We start from the raw sequence: 20,306 nt of genomic DNA, 5'->3' as shown, positions 1-20,306 counted from the left end.
CAAACCAGGAAATAGTCCTTCTGATGTGTTTGCACAACTGGAAATATGTAAATGGGTTTAGGCAATGGTGGGTGGTGGCAGCGCACATAATGACCACTCGCTACTGTTAAATGCGCTGCAGTATTAGCTGCACGTGTTGTGAAATCTGACATCGAGGTGGACTTTGTACTAGGAATTTGTTGCAAGTTTGCAAGTTAAAGGCTTCTGTATCATAAGAACTGACGTTGCTTTCACACACGACTCTGTCGGCTGGAGCTTAACATATAATATGTGGATACTATTTCATCCACACTTGAAAACAAAAAGGAAGCATGTAACGAGTATAAATAAGTACCACGGCAATAATGTCATTTGATTATTACAGTATTGTTGTGCAAGGTACTATTGCACTGTACTACTGGCCTTAGGGCAGAAAGACATCTCTACAGTTTGACACACTTTTCACTAAAGTTTCTTGCGACCCAGAGAGATGAATGGGAGATCCTTTGATTAGAGCTTGCCTTCTTACCTTAAAGGTACTGGCTTACCTGTCAAGAGACCACCCTCGGCAAAACCCCCCACTTTTAGACAAAACCAGTGGGGGGAAAAAAAATACACGACAATTTTAGAGCAGCTTTAAAAGCAACTTATTTACCAAAGCATGAACAGCAAGGCTACACATAAGATCAATGTTTACTTCATTTGATGCATCTCTATGTCTATAAACTAGCAGCATTGTGAGCTGTTCAATGACAGAAAACTTTTGAAAAAACCTTCATAACCTTAGTAGGACATGCCACTTGATGGTCTTATATTCATCTTACTACAGAACTAGATGAATATAAGGAAATGGAGTGAAAGATGCCTTTACTTTTAAAGTAGGTACCAAGCAGTGGGAGACCTAGAAGGCACCCTTGAAATGATGATCATGGCTATTGAGGACTAATTGCCTGGATATTTCCCTTTTCTTGCTCCATTTCTTTCCCTTTTTCTTCCTCTCTGCCTTTTTTCCCTTCAGGGGTCATAGGAATGTTTTCAAGCTACTCTCTTATCAGGCGTAGGGACTTTTCACAGGGAGGAGGATTTGGCAAAGATGTTGCCAGCAAAGTGTGAATGTGAAAGTGAATAAAAATGCTGACACTGCACTGAGTGAGCTGCCACTAACATCTACCTGTAGTCGCATTTCTCGAGGATGACAGGGGAGCACGGGGAATAGTGATTGCAGAGTTTTTCTCTAAACAGTCAGCAGGGAGTGATTTATCTTCGTCTTTCTCTGAGATAATAACTGCTTTCCCAATCAAGTCACCCCTTCTCTGTATGTTTTCATCAGTGAATCACACTATATTCTATTTGTTTTTAATTCTTCAGTTTCACATCTTTTCTACCAAAACTCCCCTTTCCTCTACAACGATCGGAGCCACACTCTCTTTTTTTCATGTTTGTTCTGGCTCATCCTGCAGTCATCGCTCTTCCCTCCAATTCATCCTCCCTTCCCAGCCCTGCTTTACTGCTCCTTTCTTCCTCTTCTTCCATCTTTCCTTCTTACCCTCTGGCAGCCTGGGCTGGTGTGATGCAGGCTGCCAGAGCCAAAGATACATGTGGTACAGGGTGGGAGGTGGGGGACCTGGGGTTTGGGCCCTCTGGCAAAGACAACAAGTCCAGCAGTTGCCTGATGTCTGCTTCTACCCACAGATCTGTCCCCTAGACACTTCGCACTTTCTCCCAAAATACATCTCTCTCTGAATCATTCCTTCTTTCCTTTTCCACCTCTCTCCCTCTCCCTCCGCAGCCTCTCACCAAATCGTACGCCTTCCTCCATAACCTGAAATGGAAACCCACTGAAGTTTTAGGGTAGTCGAGTGTCTAAAATTAATCGTGGCTGCCTATAAAGAGAGAGTGAGAAGACCTTGTTCCTTGAAACTCATATTTTTTTCCAGCACTAAAGTAGAACAATTTCTAAAGACATCTTTAGCCAGCTTCGAGGATTAAAATGCATACACGTGTTGTTACTATTAACACAAATGAAAGCTAATTTGCATACAAAATTCTAAACAAACTCTGATCCATATCATTTAAAGTGCAAATAGAGGGGCATTAAGGGAAATAAAAGGTAAGGTTTCAGCTTCAAGGATGAAAAGTCCAAACTGAACATTTAATTCCGTTTAGAGCATTAAAGTTTGTTAGCTCACTGAGTACGACCATTCATTTGTCTGCATAATTAATCCTCCTCAGGTTAAATAAACTGTGCTTACAAATGACTGAGGCGATACTGTCAAAGTGCATGAGTTTATTTCATTTATTTTCAGTTAATTAATAAATAACTGTTGAAACTGAAGTTACAGCTTGCTGTGATAACTCTGCACAGTCGTAATCAAAGCGTTAAAAGAAGCAGGTTTTACTTTTAAGGCTGTCTAATACTTTTACTTTATTTTCTCAAATTCTTACACTCATTCCCGCTCTTGTATTATATGCATTTAAAAGACATGAATTACCACATTTAGGCAACAACCATTAAAAAAATGCCCCCCTGCTACGTTTCACACCCTGAGGTAGCCTTGAGATCGGTTAAAAGAAATTCTTCAACCCGTTCAGGTGGTTCTGAGTCGGCAGCGTACTGCTCTGACCCTGTGTTGAAGTGTTCTATTGACTCCTATTTGTACCATGAAAGCAAAACAAAAGGCCACACCTCCTGCCGAGCGCTGGGGCTTGTGTAAATTTTGTGTTTGTATGTTTGTGGGTTTATTCATTGCCGAAACAATTTTAAATTCCATCTCTTTAATGCAAAAAGAGCTGCTAACCGACCCTTCTATCCTCGTGTCTTTACATCTCGGTTTCTTTTTACTTAACTTTTGCCCCACAAACTGCCTTTAAAGGCTCAGTGTGTGTGTGTGTGTGTGTGTGTGTGTGTGTGTGTGTGCGCGCATTTGTGTACATATGGTGAGGTGGTTCAGCAGAGGAGACTCATGGGAAGAAGGGAGAGAGAGAGAGAGAGAGCAAAAGAAAGAGAGAGCAGGTACTCTCAGTAGACGCTGTGGACCGTTTTGAAAGGAGATGTTTGATTTCCTTTGAAATCTGCTGTGCGAGGCCCAATGCCATGTTGTGATCTTTAAGCATTCTGCGTTGAGGGGGCCAACAGGGCTGGGCCCCCTTCCTGTGTTTGGTCTTTTCTGTCTCTGCCTACCTGTCTGTTTGGCTGACTGTACGTAAGGAGGGGCAGCACTAAGGATTGGGAGGGCTCTCTGAGGAAAAGTTGGAAGGATGGAGCGAAACGGCAGAGGGGTGCAGGAAAAGTGCAGGAGGGTGGGCGAGGAAGGACGGCAGGTGGCAAAGTTAACCCCTTTTAAGTGAAAGGAAGCAAAGGGGGGAAGAAAGCCATATTTCAACATTTTATCCAATCCAATTTTAGTTATAAAACACTTTTGAAAAACACAAGTTTGACAAAGTGCTGTACAATTCATCTTGAGGGGAACATATGGAGCTAGCAGCTCAGATATGTATTGTGGCGCTGATCAATTAAGGCTTTTAAAAGCACATAATGAAATCTTAAAATACATCTTAAAAGGAGCAAGAATGTGCAAGGGGAAATGTGCTCACGTTTATGGGTTCTGGTTAAAAGATGAGCTGCAGCATTTTAGGTGCTTTGTGTTGATATCTTTCAGACACTTCAGTTGTGTTTAAAGGAGCTGACGTCACTAATAAAGCAAAAAACAAAAAACTGTGAGCTGACAGCAACACCTACTTGAATGCCAAACACAGCCATCCATAAACGGGCACACTGAGCTCCTTCTCGTTATATAAATCTGCTGACTTAGTGCGTGCCGAGGAGGGTGTATCTCACAGTTGTGTGAGGCAGCTTTCATTTGTGTGTTTACGTGAGAAGCCATACAAAAGTGGCAAATGTTGGCCGTAACGGCTTACCGTTTCGCGAACACTTGTTAGAACAGATGCGCGAGTGTGCGCAGGTGTCAGGTGTGCACTCACCCTTTCTCTAGCTCTCTGGATCTTCTCACGGTCACTGTGCAGGTTTGCAAGAATCTCCTGCCCCACTTGTTCTGCAAGAAAAGAGCATCCCGCATAAGATGGCAGGTCCAAAAAGTTCCGCCATGTGATGAAATGAATCATAAAACAAATGAACAATTAGGTGATTGCGAAAGCCTGGCTTGCACTCACTTTAGCTGTAATCTCTTATTTGTCAATCATTCTCACCATCATGATTAATGTAGAAATAATTTGCTTTGTTTTTTCCACATCTGGACCTACTTGGGTATGTGTAATATTTGTGCAGTGTGTACACAGACATTGCTGTCAGACAGAAGAATACTGCATCTGAGGGAAGTGCTGAACTTTCTTAAGATGCTGGAGTAAATAGACATGAAGTTCTAGACAACAACATCCCAGCATCCAGCCTGCCAGTGGGGTCCACTGTGCCGATGCAATATTCATTACTCCTTTCTTTTTTTTCTTCCCTTTTTTAAATGGCTCTCGTCAGTTGTAGTTGTAAACACATTAACGCACAGTTATAAAACATCCCCGACAAGGCACCTGACAAGCTTGTCAGTGGTCACTGTCATTTTCCTGTCCCTTGGGAATGAGAAAAGAAAGGCGGGGGGAAAGAAAAAAAAAGATAAACCAAATAAGATGCCCCCCACCACTACCAGAAAAACCCACCGGTGCCATCAATGTAACCATACTGCTAGAGCATTAGTGTTTAAAAATAAGAGAGGCAGAGGATGAATCAGGAGAAAAAGGGGAGAAAAAAAAAGAGTGAAGAATCTTTGCATGGATCAAAGACAGGCTTTCAAGCGCACCAAACAAATCCGGAATAAACAACACAGTTGCTGACTGTATTACACTACACAGGTGCCGCACACCAAAGGGCCCACGTGCTGAGCGCCTGTTTGGGGGGAGCAGTGCAAAAATGGGCTACATCTGGCAGCTAAACAAGAGGGGAGAGAAAGAGAGAGAGAGCGGCATAGAACGGGGATCAGGGAGACGCAGGAAAAAAAAGAGAAAGCATTGTCAAATGAACGACATTCGTCTCCCATTCATCCCATCCCTTTTACCCCCTTCGCACTGTAACTGACTCAAATGTGTCTCTTCCTGCCTTCATTAATTTCTAATCTGGGACGAGACAGATTGAAGGATACCCAGATTAAACAGTGCAGTCAGACAGTCACATGTGACAAATAGGGCAGATTAAAAGACTGAGCGCAGGTATTAATAACCATAAAAATACAAGCCCTCCCCCGTCCCGAACGGAGAAGAACAAGGGATAAACAGGGAAGGAGTTGAAGCGGAAATCTTCTGTTAAAGAGACAAATAAGCACATCTATCCATCTCTGTCAGGGCTGTGGCTCTTTTTTTTTTTTTTAAATAAATGAGTGTGACAAGCACTGCAGCAGCAGAGGGTTTCTTTTTTGATGGCAAGTGCATTATTGGAGAGGTTTGCAGTGTGTAAAAAGATGGATGAGGTAGAGGAAGAAAAGACCTCCTAAGACATTGTGCTCCAGGTACTTAAGCAATCGTTACAGACACTGTGCACAAAGGTGTGTTTTGCGATTATGGTTTGGACCTACAACCGAGTCTGTTGTAGATGCATTTTCCATGCTGACTGTATACACTACCCACAAGTGAATGACCGTCCTTGACAAATCTAACAGCTGCTGGGAAAAAAAAGGAAATCATAATACGAGTCTTGTTTAAGTTGCGTCCATTTTTGTAACCTTACTGGGAGGGAGCAAGAACGCACAACCTTGCCTTTCTATTTTTCTGTCATTACACAAGATGTCCCTCTATTAAAAGAAATCAATATGTTATTACAAGAAAATGACATTGAAGACACTGCATAAGCTCAATCGTGGCATCTTTGATGGATAGCCAGGAGCACAGCTGCATCAAATCATTTGCAGTCACCAGAATAGTATTTTGAGTTGGCTTGTTACGATTAACATTTCGTTCACTGTCAGGTCTCTCTCCAGTCCTCCAAAAAAAATTACCCATCATTCCTTTATGACTTTCTTCCCCTACACTGACTTCAGAGGTATACACATCATCTCCCCAAAGGACGTATTGTGTTGATTGGCTCTCAAGCATCCACCCTTTCCTTACTCATTCTCTGGCATGCATCTACACTTGCATTCATCTAATTTTATTCCTGCTGACTAGTTCTGTGTAAATCTTCCTTAGTTACTGGGGAAAAAAACAACTTTAGGAAAAAAACTAAGACTCCCATTTTGTGACCTGTACTGCATCTTCATCATATACTTTCACCCAAAGCGATCGCCACTCGTGGAAAGAAATACAGCAAACTGGTCCCTCCTGTACTATTATCCAAGCTATAAACTCATGATGAAATTACCTTAAATTGCTTGGTAGTTTTTTTCTGCCCTTTGCAATGCTGACATATTACATAATCAAGTTTGTATAGGATGTTTAACTGCATAAAATCTAAATAAACACACAATTTATGACCACGACAAATATGGAGGCTATGTAAAAAAAACAAAAACTGAAAAAAGTACAGTTGATAAAAACAAAACCGAGAGGCAAAATAATTCACTGTTAATGCTCCTGACTTAATGCTCGTTAGTGTATAAAATATTCCCCTCCTGTTTAAACAGCTATTAACAATTTAAATAACCCTGGCCCAGAGGCCTTGCTCTGACTCTCTTGTTAAAGATCTCCGTCCCCCAAAGGTCCATTTAACAAGCCCATTATTCCATTACATTGCATTTACATCAGCACCAGAGAGCCTTAATTTAACTTGCTCCTGTAATGTAACTGTAGAAAATAATTAGTATAGAAAAGTTGAAGGCACAAATTAGATTGAGGGGAAAATAATGTCTGTGTTACGATTTTTTTCTCTCCCTTAAATACACGGAAAGACTATTGACATAGCAGAGCCCTGCTGTATTTTATCACAACCTTTTGTTAAGAATTACATGGCAGTGGGGGGGGGGGGGGGGGGGGGGAGAGAGAGAGAGAGAGAGAGAGAGAGAGGCTATTTTACTGGGTAATTAGCTTTACTAGAGTATGAGGTGCAATGTAATGTAATCTATAAAGCTTGAACAAGCCGAACATAGCTGGAGTACGATATTTTGTCAGCTCCAAATGTATTAAAAAAACCTCAACCAACCCGCATATATTGTTTCCACTAGACTACAACACCATTACAACACCATGAAAAACAACTCTGAAAGGACTGCAATTGGAAACAGATAATTGTATAGAATGACGTATTATAAAAAGCAATGCTTTTAGAATGGTGTGGTTAAATTATTATAGATAAAGATTAATATATTCATATAAGAAGGGACTGAGTACTGGATAGGCACATTTATAAATAGCATATATGTATATATTAGGCAACCATTCGCAAGTTCACAGGCACAATTACTGTCAGCTTTATGAAACCTGCAGGTTTGTCTGCAACAAAACAAATGACAAAGATCAAATGAAGAAAATGAAATAATAAGTGTCCAAGGAAGAAGCCAGGGAAGTCAACCCTGAGGAAGGAGGAGGCTTGGGGTGAAATAATGGCAGTGTGGAATATTTAATTTGATAAGTAAAGAAAGACTCATAGATTATAAGCAAAGAAGTAAATGCCCATAGTTTCCAGCATCAGTGGGATAGTACCAACTGTAAGTGATGGCATCCAGTAAGGATGGAAGACATTTTTAATTACTGACATCATAAGAGAATCCCTTGTAGAATATGTTTATAGATATATTAAAATCTTTTCTGTTAGCATTTTGTTCTTTACTTGTAATTTAATACCTTGTTTTATATATTTAGCTGTAACTATCATTTTAATATTAGTAGTAATAGTAATAATATTCAGTTTAAATTTGTGTGTTCAGACTAGCTGAGACACAATTTTTGTAGAGTGCGAGCACCTTGCCTAAAGTCATATGTAATATTAAACTTTATCTGAATGTTGGAAAGTTGGACCGATAACCAATTACGCATTTTGATGACATCTTAGGCTTTAGGGAATTAGGTCAAACATTTTTGGCATTTCACAACAAACCGAAATAAAGAAGAATTGGCAGTTACTTGATGACAACAGAAAAGGTCTGCTTTACTTTCTCTCACCATCTTGTGTTATGAAGAAAAAAAAACATATGTCTGTGTAAATAAAAATCATAACCTGCCCTTATCTGCACACGTTTCTTAGGACAACACTGCTCAAACAACTAATAATTTGGATAAAGTCCAAACCTCTATAGCCTTCAACTTTTTTCTCCAGTCCATGGACACATTTAATTGGAGCCATCATCTATTTCACACAATGTGCTTCATAGCGTATACACTGTGTGAGGGCCCCTGTCTCTTTTTCGGTGGTGCATTATTTTAGTTTATTTTTTTGCTTGCTCTCCTTCTCCCCTGAGCCAAAAGGGGACAAGACCTGACAGTGGTGTGCTCTGAGGCTCAGCACAGCTCCTTTTCATTAAGCAGTTGAGACCACTTTTTGAAGGTTACCACACACACTTATATCCAGACACAATCCATACACTCCAACAAACCCATGGAAACCTATGGGAGGGCTGAGGGGGAAGTAAGAAGGGGCCTAAAAAAATGTAAGACCATGCATTTTCTTTTTCTCAAACTCCATCAGTCACACAAACACACTTTCACACACACAGTGCGGCAGTCAACTTGTATGCCTGTGACTCCCAGGTGAATAAAGTTACCTGTCTTTGTACACTTTCAGAGGAGCTTTTTTTAAGGACTTTTCAAGTCTACAGCTGCCGGGTGACACACTTTCATCACCCCCATCAAAGTTGTACCCACAATGGGATGTATTTGTAATGCTGAGCCCACAGGCCATGAGGCTAGCGCCTTCGCACTGAGCGATAGCTCAAAATAAAGAGGTGCCAACTGCTAGGTCACAGGAGGGGCATGTAGCATCTGGGGGCTCAGTGATGTTATGACAGATTACTTATAATAATAATAAACTCTACCGAATGTTAATGAGGAACTTTCTTTATCGCAATGAGAGCAATTTATGATTTAACAAGAGTCAAAGTCAGCTGTGGTGGTTCATTAGACACGATGACCTGCTTCTTCTAAGTGACATTTTTTGGGTTTTAACGTCAATATCTTTTAACAGCTTTGGGATAGTGAACTTATAGAGCATTAGATACTTAAAAGTCTAAAACAAGGAATATTCTGGGTAGGGTGAAGCGGGACCATCCCAGTCTATCTTGACTTGCCCATGCATCGGCCCTTCCCCTTGCATGTGTTTGAGTGGTGGTGGGCAGTCAGGGTGGATTTCTGGGGCCTTTCTTCACTCCGCCAGGCTCTGTTTTATTCATCGCCTGCGCCCTGACCCCGCAGAGCTCCTGTTCTGACAAATCACTTCTGATTAAGACAGATCTCTGTTAGTCAGCCACTCAACTTGGCTTATTCATCATTCTACAGAAAATATTCCTCTCTACTCCCCCATCCCCCCCCTCCTTCCAGCTCGTTTGCCTGTCCGTCAGACCGAAGCAAGGCACAAAAGAAATTTCCGCTGCTGTTTTAAATGGCTGATTATAGACAATTGGTGGATGGAGAGACGCAAGACCGTCTTATGGGTGATAAGACGCAAGTTTAATGGGTATAAATGACCGGGCCTGTAGGAGAGCAGCTGGTAATAGAACGATTTGTTTAAGGCTGAACTGGGGTGGAGAGGACTGAAAGCTACATTTTCTTTCCATTTGAGCTTCCCCCTCCTCTTTTCCCTTCACCTCAGCCTCAAAGTCAAATTCTCAGATCGCCAGATTTACATTTAAAAAACACAAAAAAAGAAAAACAGCAAAAGTCCCCTTCACCCTCATTCAATGAAAATTGATGAGTCTTGGAAAAGAACAGCTTGTTTTACATTTATAAAATTACCCATACCGACACGTCCCTGTGGACGCAGCTGCACAAACTTTGACCAGTCACGTATTACGTTTCTTACCATGGGTTAGTAACAATAGAATCTGAATATTTACTGTAAGTGTAATTAACAATACAGTTAGAGCATTCATATGCAAAGTTCTACAATAATAAACAACAGCAAACTGCTGCGCCAAGGCATCTAGACAGCCACAAAGCTATTGTGTTTTAAATGTATAACAAACCAGATTAAATTAACCTGAACGACAACCCTGCTGGTGGCAAAGGGCTGAGAAGCGGGAGGAGTGAGTGGAGATTGAGGGTTGAAACAAGCAATTTGCCTGGACTTAATCAACCAGTCTCACTGAACCATCCAAATGAAAACTAATGGACTTGGGTGCTTGCTGTGATTGCCCCACATGCAACAATGTGTAGGCAGGAGCAGCGCTTTCTGAGGTCTTCAATTAAAAAACTGGGAATTTCTACAGACGGCTAGTCAGCCTGTACACCTATTCCACCACAACTCATATCCTGATTGGTCAATTGTGAAGCTCAACAGCTGACTTATTAATTCTGTTTCCATCACTGAGAAAGGGGTTTTTTATGTGTTGATTAAACTTGGTCAAAATTGTAAAAAATGTATGAAGTATAGAATTAAAAACTCATACCCGAACAAGCTAATTTGTGTATGCATTATTCATAGCACTGACATTTGTGTCACACAATTGTGGTGGCCGCACTGCAACTATGATTTAAAAAAAAATAGTACATGGAAAACAAACAAACACTACTATATTAAACTTTATTCAGCAACAGTCGAGCTAAATAATAAATACAGAGTTTAAGTGCTACTATTTAAATAATTAGATTTTATAATGAGCGAAGTTGCTCTATACATGAAGGCACAGCAGCATATAAGCACTATAATACCATTATGACCATATCTAGTTGGGGCTAAAGTAAATAAAGACGGTAGTGCAGGACAAAATCAATAGAAGCGCATTCTGTTGGATTTGGAAGACAAATACACCGAGTTCATCTGAGCTCTACAGTTATGCCAAAACCGCATGAAGGGGGAATACGACTTGTCAGTTGGTCCTAATCAAATACAACATCTTATTTAACAACCTCTACTGGAGTGAAAAGTTTGCCAGTTTCTCGGAAATGGACTCGGGGAAAGATATATGGAGGCAGGGGAAGAATAAAGGGAAAACTTGACGTTCCTCTGGTTCGTTTTCAACAGTTTAGGAGCGTTAATCATCGCATTACTGTTGATTAAAGGCTTTAACGTCTCTAATCAGAAAGTTGACAGGCAGATCAAAGAGCACAACACAAATTTCTTGCCTTTTAATTATCTGTACAACACCGCACCTCGAGCAGCTCGTGCCTGCCTATCTCCTCAAACTCAGTGAAAGACTGCGAAGGGAGATCTAACACTCTACAACAGTTCATTATCCAATAAAATGGGAGATTGGGGGGGACGGGGGGTGAGGGAAAATACAACACACAAACTCATACACACACATACGTGTGCAAACAAAAGCTTTAAGGCTTTATGATTAGTAAAGACCTGGGGGAGGCCTACAGTCTTCTTTATTAACATGTCATGAATTGGAGCAACTTAATTATGCTTGTCAAAACTGGACGTGGCGTCAGGCTCATTTGCATGTTTTGACAAGGTCTGTTAGGAGCCTCCATCTATTTTTCTACAGCATGCTATGAGTATTTAACACTTTTCAACACCTACTGATTATAGGTTTTTGTTGCTGAATGAACGAAATAACTTGTTAAAGATGCTTTACTGGATTGGCATCATCGTGCAACCGATGTAAACACCGAGTGAAGTACAGACAAAGGGAGCCTCTAGACTGTTTTGATCACCACTCCTGTTCAAACTGATGACGATTGGATGCCTTCTGCGGCTCGACTGCCCAGCTGTTCCCTGTCAAGTGATTTAGCCGTGAAAAAACTGCAGTACCTTTACAAAAGATTTGCCATCGCTTTGGATGATCTCGATAATGCTGCTCGTTGCTGAACAGATTCGTCTCTACGACAGATTGCTACCTGACTCGTGATCGCTTTCTCTTTGTGAATATAACAAAGCCAACAGACCACACCCTCCCGTCTCAACTTGATCACTTTACTTAATGAATACGCATTACATTAATGCTAAGTAAAACAAACACAGCTGAAAGTAAACAATCTGTAGAGAGATGGGACTGTCGGAGGCATCAAACATTAGCCTGAATGGAAAGCAGAGCCCATTAGAAGTGGATGCACTGATGGGATCTGACAGTTAGAAGCACCAAGATTATTTTGTACAAATGTTGAAATCATTAGTGCTCACGAGCGGATGAAGGATGTCCGCAAGAGCAGAAAAACACAAACCAAAACTGATGCCTGAGCTGTGGAGGTTACACTAAAGAATTTTATACACGCTGGTGATTTTCAAGTTAATAGAAATTGAACTGACATTTTGATCTTACATCATAACATTACAAACATTACATTATAATTCTAACATTTGCATATATAAGATTTTATCCTCATATCAGTTACACTGAAAGGGGCACTTTTAATGAAACAGTAAACACAATGCTGAAGCACTTGGCAAACAACTATTGGAGAGATATCGTTTAACCGTGCCGGCTGCTTCTAAAAACACCTTCTAGAAAAAAAGTCCTACAACTCTTTTTTCAAATATTTGCCTGAAGAAGGTTCGACTTTCTTGGTGCCAAAAGCATTAAAATGAAACACTCTTCTTCAGCAGGATGTGTATCAGAAGACTGAATTTATTTAGCTGTAAAATTTTCTGTCCAATCTGATAGAAGTAATCTGCTTAAATTACATAATGCCACGGGAATAGTTGCTCTTTTATGTGCACATGATACATAGAATTGTCTTTAGCAAATCCAACATGCTCTGAAAATCTCATTTGAGGCAGCAACACTGGAGCCTGTTATGAGAGCAGGACGTCATAGTGGCTGCTCTGACCGACAGCACAACAGAAGTTTGTGTTTTACTTTGGGGTAATACCATCACACTTCCTTGCTCTGGTAAAAGGAAAATAATACTGCTATTATAGGGGAATGAGGCACAGAGGGGACTTACAAAAGAGACACGCATCATGCGCCTCATTTAACAATGACCGAGGCCACAGAGTTGAAGACAGATTATTGTCAGCTGCCGCTGTGAATACATGGCATGTGATGGCATGTCAAAGTTCTTGAGCACAGGGTACATTGTTCATTCAAACTTACTTTGCTACCTTTAGACTTCTCCACTCGTGTTGAAAAATCAAATCCTCTCTCAATGAAAGCTCGTGAAAATTCTCCAGTGTTTACTTTAAATGTGAGTGTCGCACAATAAATATGCTTTTAGTAATTGCAAGGATCTCGTGAGGTAATACAAACCTATACACATCTACATGTGAATTATATTTCCCATGGGGGTTGAGCCCTCGAGTCTATTTGTACAGGCCTCTGGACAATTAATACTTACTGGTCCCCAGATGTTAGGGCCATAGACAGTATAAAAGATGGATGTCGCTACCGTGACGTCACCCACTCGTTTCCGAAGTCCTGTTTTAAAGTGTTATCGTGTTTTGAAACTGTATGTGACGTGAAAGGGTAGATCCGAGTGTGAAACTGCAGACTCACTGGTTAACAACTTGTGATTGACAATCGAGTGTAATTGAGTGTAGCCCAGACTCCTCCTAATTTATAAAACAACAGCACAAACAAAGTTATAAAATGGAATTAATTTTTTTGTATTCAATATGAGCGGGATGTGCAACTGAGCCTATGCGGTCTACAGGAAAGTGTTTCCAAAGGTCAAGAAGACGGAAAGTCGTTTTCTCATCAACAACACCGAAGTCTTTTTTGCAACCACACAGATCGCCCCCTGGTGGCAATCAAAAAACAAAAAACAAAAACGTGGCAGCCATCTTTTTTATATTCTCTATAGTGAGGGGACCACAGTGGTGTAGCTGTAAGCGGTCTTGGTTAAAATCTGTTGGTCATCTGACACATTTGAAGAGGCATTTCACTTTTAAATCAACTTTAGAAGCAAAGTATTGTTGTTTCCTAAATCTAATCAAATTGTATTGTTGCAAGGATGTCTGGTAACGTTTCAACATTTCAATTTTCAAGCATATGAAAGCAGAACTTAGTAGTATTCAAACCTTTTAAACTCTATATTTAATTAAAAATAGCACAGAGACCAAAAATTTGAATTAAACTGAGAAATGCTGTAATTAAACTGTAGCAGCATTTTGTAGCCAATACAATTTCTGTTAAACACCTCATTTGAATTGGAGATGAGAATACACAGTTGAATCACATATCAACTGCTTTCATTTTAAATTCACCGTTGTTGTGTTTGTACTGACACAATTTTCCTGATTTTGCAAACAAGCAGAGATTGATGGAAAAACATGCTCCTAAACCAAACAACTGTAACGTAACCAAAACAAATGTAATCGATGACTATGTGCATCAGCGCTAGGGTGACAAGTGTCTCCTGCTCCACATCATTAACTAAAACAGCCTAAGTGAAAACCCAACATGCCTGCCACCATTTTCCACACTAATGAAGCATATCTAAGTTTTAAGACATGGCAGAACGAATTTAATCTACCTTCTGAGGGGCCTTAGTGCCATCAAATTAATTATTCATAAAGGACATGATATTATAACTCAATTGTCAAACTCTGCAGCTCTTTTTTTTTTAAAAATCCTCCCCAGCCTGTCACTCTCTTTTGTCTCAGACTCTTTCTTTTAAAGAAAGTCCTTCGCTTTTAATCTATAACAGAGTAATACACATTGTAATTGTATCTGCTGAGCAAAACAATTTGCTTTCTTCTTTTAAAAGGTTGCTGATGAATAGGGTAGACAAAGACATTGAGGAGAATTTCTACAATTGTGGCAGCTCCCTGTGGGTTTTACAGTATAAGGGTGAGATTCACCGAGGAGAAAAAAGAAAGACCCACTAAAAAGTCATCAAGTCTGTAATAATACAACCTTAGATACCTTTCATTTTCCCCTTATGAATAATGTATGCCATCTGACAAAGCTAATCTTGCCATAATGTTGTTTAGACAGGTTGGTCACCAGGAGGTGGGACAAAAATTACTTTTACACACTGTGGTTCTTTTAGCCAAGTGTCGTTTCTCTTCAGGGGAACGATGATGGCATGCAACCCTCCATGATTGACAGGAACAGCAGCAGCTTGGCATGGCCACTGCACTCTATAGTAAGAATGTAATACGAATATGCTGAATTCTTATACAAGTGTGGTGATCCTGTGTGGAGATCAGCATGTGGTAGAAAAAGGAGAAAATAACCAAGAACCCAAATACTTTCATTGCCTTTACTGAGACAGAGCAATTCAGCACAAGCACAAAAATGGCACTGGTGATGCAGCAGACACTTGTAATACCTGCGATTTTACTCATGAGTATATTTATCAGACCAGAAGAGCTGGAAGTATTTCAACTAACTAGTGTCACAAACACAGCTTTACAGTGCATTTTAAAAGTTTACATTGTCTTTATTCCCGTCTTCCTCCTCTCACCCCCGTCCTTCCTGTTAAAAGTGGTTTCTTCCTGTTAAAAGGGAGGTTTTTTTCCTTCCCACTGTCGCCAAGTGCTTGCTCAGATGGAGTCGTGTGATTGTTGGTGTTTTCTCTGTATTTGTATTGTAACGTCTTCACCTTACAATACAAAGCGCTATGAGGCTACAGTTGTGATTTGGCAATATATAAATAAAACTGAATTGAATTAGCAGACCTCATTAGCGGCTAATAGATGCTGCTGTGATATTTAAAGCGTAAACATTTACAGCGTCTGACTAACATACATCAATCCTCAAGCTTGCAAATATGGACGTAAACAATATAAATATTAAAATATGAAATGGGGGGGATGGGTAAAATGGTCGGATTGTTTTATTTTTATGTGAACTGTTTTTACCCAAACATGTGTTCTTTGTTGTGTGGATGGGTATATTTTTTTTAATTCAGTTTTTAAATATATATAATATAAAATAATATAAATTAAATAATATAATATAAATAATGATTCTCAGGAACAAAAATACACTTAACATTTCTATCAGCCATGAAATATACACACAATGCATTTTGGTGAGAAACATTGATTATAAATTTAACTTTTGCTTTGTCACATGAAAACTGCAAAGGACACGCTTCACTTGATAAGTTAAATGTATAAAATCAGAGTAACTAATCGTTTCTTTTTGAAAGTGCACCTACAGCCACATGAGCCCACTATTTTTTTTTTAGTTTGAATAGTTTTAGGTACACACAGGAAAAATACCACACTATGCTCAACGCCTTGAAGGTTATATTTCAAGCTTTTATGCGAAACACAATAGATTCATAGAGGCAAACCCAAGCGGTTTGATAACTTTCTCTGACAACTTTAACAAAACCAAGAAAAAATGCACTGAAAATGGAAGTAAAATTCAAGATCACTAAATGTGTAAGAAGAAGAAAACTATCCCAAGATGCTTGTGGTTTTTTGTTTTTTTTTAATGTGTAAGATTTTATGTTAGAGTGCTGTCAGTGCTGTCAAAGGCTAAGCGGAAAATATGTTTTTAATGTAGGTCTTGCTAAAAAGATTAGTAACAGTTTAAGCGAAAAACTGAACGTGAATTGAAATATTGGTAGATTTCTTTAGGGTTATGCAGATTTGGTTAAGAAAGAAAATCTATGAACACTAAATCTCTTGCAAGCATCCTTACGTTGGCGATACTTTATGATACATTACAGCCATTACACCTGCAGTATGAGCCGTGACAATGGGCCGTATTCGTATGCTTCATCCTGTGATTGTAATTGAGGCCGATGCGTGACAGCCCCCCACGTGCCCTCTCCGAAGTGGCCTGGGGCATAGGGCATGCTGACAGCGGAGGCACTGGAGACAGTGGCACAGGGTCCTGGCCTGGCACGGCCATGGCATGGTACCCTTAGGGGCACTGACCCTCCCACTCTCAACCTACCGCAACTTTTGCTGCTTCACCTCTGTCACCAGGCATCTCGGAGGCTAACGAGAGGGCAGCCGAGACTGCTTAACAATTCCACCACATCCGTTGGCTGGGTATGCAAGCAGCTCTCTTTTTTTTCATCCCTACTGTCAGTGTTCCTCTCCCCCTGCTCTGAGACCTTTGGTGAAATAAGTGTCAGCCTGAGGAGACAGGCACTCATCAACACTTTATACCTGGGAGGTATATTAATGCTGTGATGGTTGCCTGGGAAGAGGGAAGGAAAAAAAAAACCCTTTGTCCTCGTAGATAGATAAAGGACAAAGCCTTGGACAACTTTTGAGGATGTTAACTTTGGCAGTGTTTATGTGGATATAATGTGAAAGTTGTACAAGCGCGAGGAATCTCAATGATCACATGTACAACAGAATCTGTAAAAACAGTACACTTACAATGGAAATACCAATACTTGATCGTGTGTTTTTCCAAAAGAAGCAATATATATTTAAGTTTCTCTTGATCAATAACTAAGTGAGACAGATAGGAATTACATAAGGTTGGAGGGAGACAGAGATTCAGGGAGAGAACAAGCATGAGAGAACGAGTTAGTTTCTCTACACAGATCTTCCCCACCAGGAGCTTAGTTACAAATGAAACTCCACTTCTACAACAAGTGGAGCTGGAATCCTACAGGGGCCTTCTGGTATCCAGTTGGAGATACATAATTAAAGGAACACGGAGAGGGAGCATGTTATTACCAATGTTTTCATTAAGCCAAGTTAACACATCGGTCTCCCCCAAGACCGACAAACAAAAGTCAAGAAAGTGGATGGAATAGGATACCGTCTACTGAGGTCTGAAACTCTGCTCAAGAACAGCTCATATTAGTGCTGCTTCTGCATCTTCCTGTTCTGGCCACACTAATACTATAAAAACATTTAATTTTGACATCAGATATATGAAAAGCATGCACACGGTTGCTTTTTTCATGATATTTTCACTCTTTTCCCCAACATCCAGGCTTAAATTAGCCAGGATTTTTAAGATCAGGGACTGTTTTTTAGGCTATGAAAAATGGATTAAATGAAGAGGAAGTCTGGCCTAATGAGCTCCCTGGGCTACGGAGCAGCAGGGACCATGAGGGGAAAGAAGGGAGACGAGGCAAGCCTTTGAGGAAGAAGGGGCTGCAGCCATGCCCAAAGTGTGCCAGCTTCTCCTCGCTTTAGCGCCAATGGCACAGACGGCACCTGGGCAAAGCTTGGCCACCCTTGTCCTGTGCCAAAGGAGAAAAGAGGCAGAGCAGCAAGTATGTGTTGAACCTGAAAACTTCTATTGGCCATCTTGTTTTTCTCTGAACCACTTTTATATATTTTTTCTTTTCTTTTTTTTTTTTGCCGAATGGGAAAATGAGGAAAAAGTTTAATTTATTGTGTCAATATATGCCTTTCCAAGATGCAATATATGCCTTTTTTATTACTAAAAACAAAAAAGGGGGAAAAAAAACATTTGTTAAAATTCTTAATATATTTACTGGTATTTTAGGGGCTTTACAAGACTACATGACAGCTTTGGAACAGTGTGTAGCGTACATAAATTATTTGCATAAACAAATAGGCAGTTGAGATAAAAGTTAAGATTAAAAAAATATGTGCAGGACATATGGGCCTGTTTTCTCTGGCAAAGACAATAAACTGACAAGCTTGCCAGTGACCATGAGACTCGCGCTATACAAGGTCGGTCTGGTTCTTTAAGCCCACGGAATTACAGCAGTGGAAAAGAGAAGGTGAGGTCTGTGGACAAGGAACGGGGAGGAGGAAGGAGGAGGAAGGGATTACTCTGTCAGGTAGTGGCATCTGGATGGCAGCCAAAATAAAGAAAGAGGAAAAGCGAAAACAAAATAGTTGGAGACAACTATCTTTCACTCACCTTTAAAAGACACAGGTCAAAAGAAACAGAGAGAAAGCCAAGGAGTCAGAGAGACAACAAAACAGCAGCTATATGAGAGGACAAGAAGAGAGACTTCGGGGGGGGGGGGGGGGGGGGGGATATCTGGCACATTCTTCAGCTACTTTTCCTGACAGCGATTAGAACCTGTCAGAGCCTCTCAACCTGCCACTCCTCTTCCCTCGTAGGAGGCCTGTCATTACAAATAGCCCAGATTAAAATACCACACTGCTGGGGCACAGGCCTTGACCCCCACCTACCCCACATTGCCAAATATCTACCCGCATAGTCACCTACCCTGTCAAATGGGAAAATGCAAGGCTGGTAATCCAAGAGGGCAAGGGGACCGTTAGGGAAAGTGGGACAAAGCAATGTGAACGCTGGTTAGAAATAGGCTCAAAAAGGAATACAGGGAAAGAACTAAACGCCTGAATAAGTAAATACAGATGTGATACTGAAATTAACATTCGGTTATCCCACTAATAAGATTTCTGATTTGTGTGATGAGCTGGATATTTGTCCTACATGTGAGATGCCCAGCAAAGCACTTGGAAAAAGCAAAGCATTCGGCTAATGGAAACAAAGCAGCAAAAAGTTCTATGAGTTTCCAGCTCAAGTCTCCTGTACGTGTCACCTTGCATTTCTGTACAACACAGACATATGCAAACAGAGAATAATGAGTCCAATGTGTCCCGGATCTATCTGGTGCCAATGCGAATCGTCTGTCCTGACACTGAAAAATGACCTATCTCAGCAAGATTTGGAGAGGAGGGGGTGCTGTGTGTGACAGTCCCCAGCACCGTGCTGACAGCCCAATAGAGTAGCAGAGGAAGGCATCATTAGGATTGTGCACACAGACACACAGACACACACACACACACACACGTATACAAATACACACATCAACGTGCAAATATTCATGTACGGAATGCTTGCATACACTCCATCAGACATGAAAAACTGTGCGCACGCTTGCCTGCACAGAAAAAAAAGAAAGAAAGCATCTCTTGACTGATATTTTCTACCTCAAACAGAGCATGACGCTGTGGCCGCTGTCATGTCGCACTATGGCTGAGCGAGTCAAGGCTAAACGCCACCAAAACAGACAGGAAAAACCGATTATATGACATGCGACATCTTAGTAATACATACCCTTAATAGCGTCGACACATGACTGAGCATAAGTCCACAGGCCGTAACATAATATAATACACACATCACTGGCATAAAACTTTATTGAAATAGATTAGCCTGAAATTACCTGACAGTCTTGTAAGTTATAAATAAATGTCCATATGGCGCAATAAAACGAAGCACCTGCTGTGGGATAGAAACCAATTGAAATCAGAGCGGATACCTTTGGTGGCTCTTGCAAAAGAGAGAAATGAAAAATTAACCCAGAGAGACTGCTACCATGTACATCAAATCAAATCTTGACCTACACTTCTCTTTTTTTATTTCTGATAATTCAAAATAGCAGTTAATTCATCTTTGATACACGGGCAAGTAGCAAGA

At 40.5% G+C, this 20,306-nt stretch overlaps 1 protein-coding gene across 4 annotated transcripts in view; it reads right to left on the bottom strand.

The window, feature by feature from the left end:
- Positions 1-20,306, bottom strand: part of vti1a (vesicle transport through interaction with t-SNAREs 1A) — a 114,438-nt gene that overhangs the window by 36,231 nt on the left and 57,901 nt on the right. For all 4 annotated transcript variants that reach the window (XM_085171103.1, XM_085171100.1, XM_085171104.1 and 1 more), the window contains one exon: positions 3,961-4,031. In XM_085171103.1, coding sequence (XP_085027229.1) covers positions 3,961-4,031 — 71 coding nt within the window. The remainder of the gene's footprint in view (positions 1-3,960; positions 4,032-20,306) is intronic.

The sequence above is a fragment of the Neolamprologus multifasciatus genome, chromosome 8 (genome assembly GCF_963576455.1).
Source record: "Neolamprologus multifasciatus chromosome 8, fNeoMul1.2, whole genome shotgun sequence".
In the NCBI taxonomy this organism is placed as follows: Eukaryota; Metazoa; Chordata; class Actinopteri; order Cichliformes; family Cichlidae; genus Neolamprologus; species Neolamprologus multifasciatus.
Note: the sequence above shows the minus strand (reverse complement) of the source record. Positions and strands in the feature narration are given on the sequence as shown.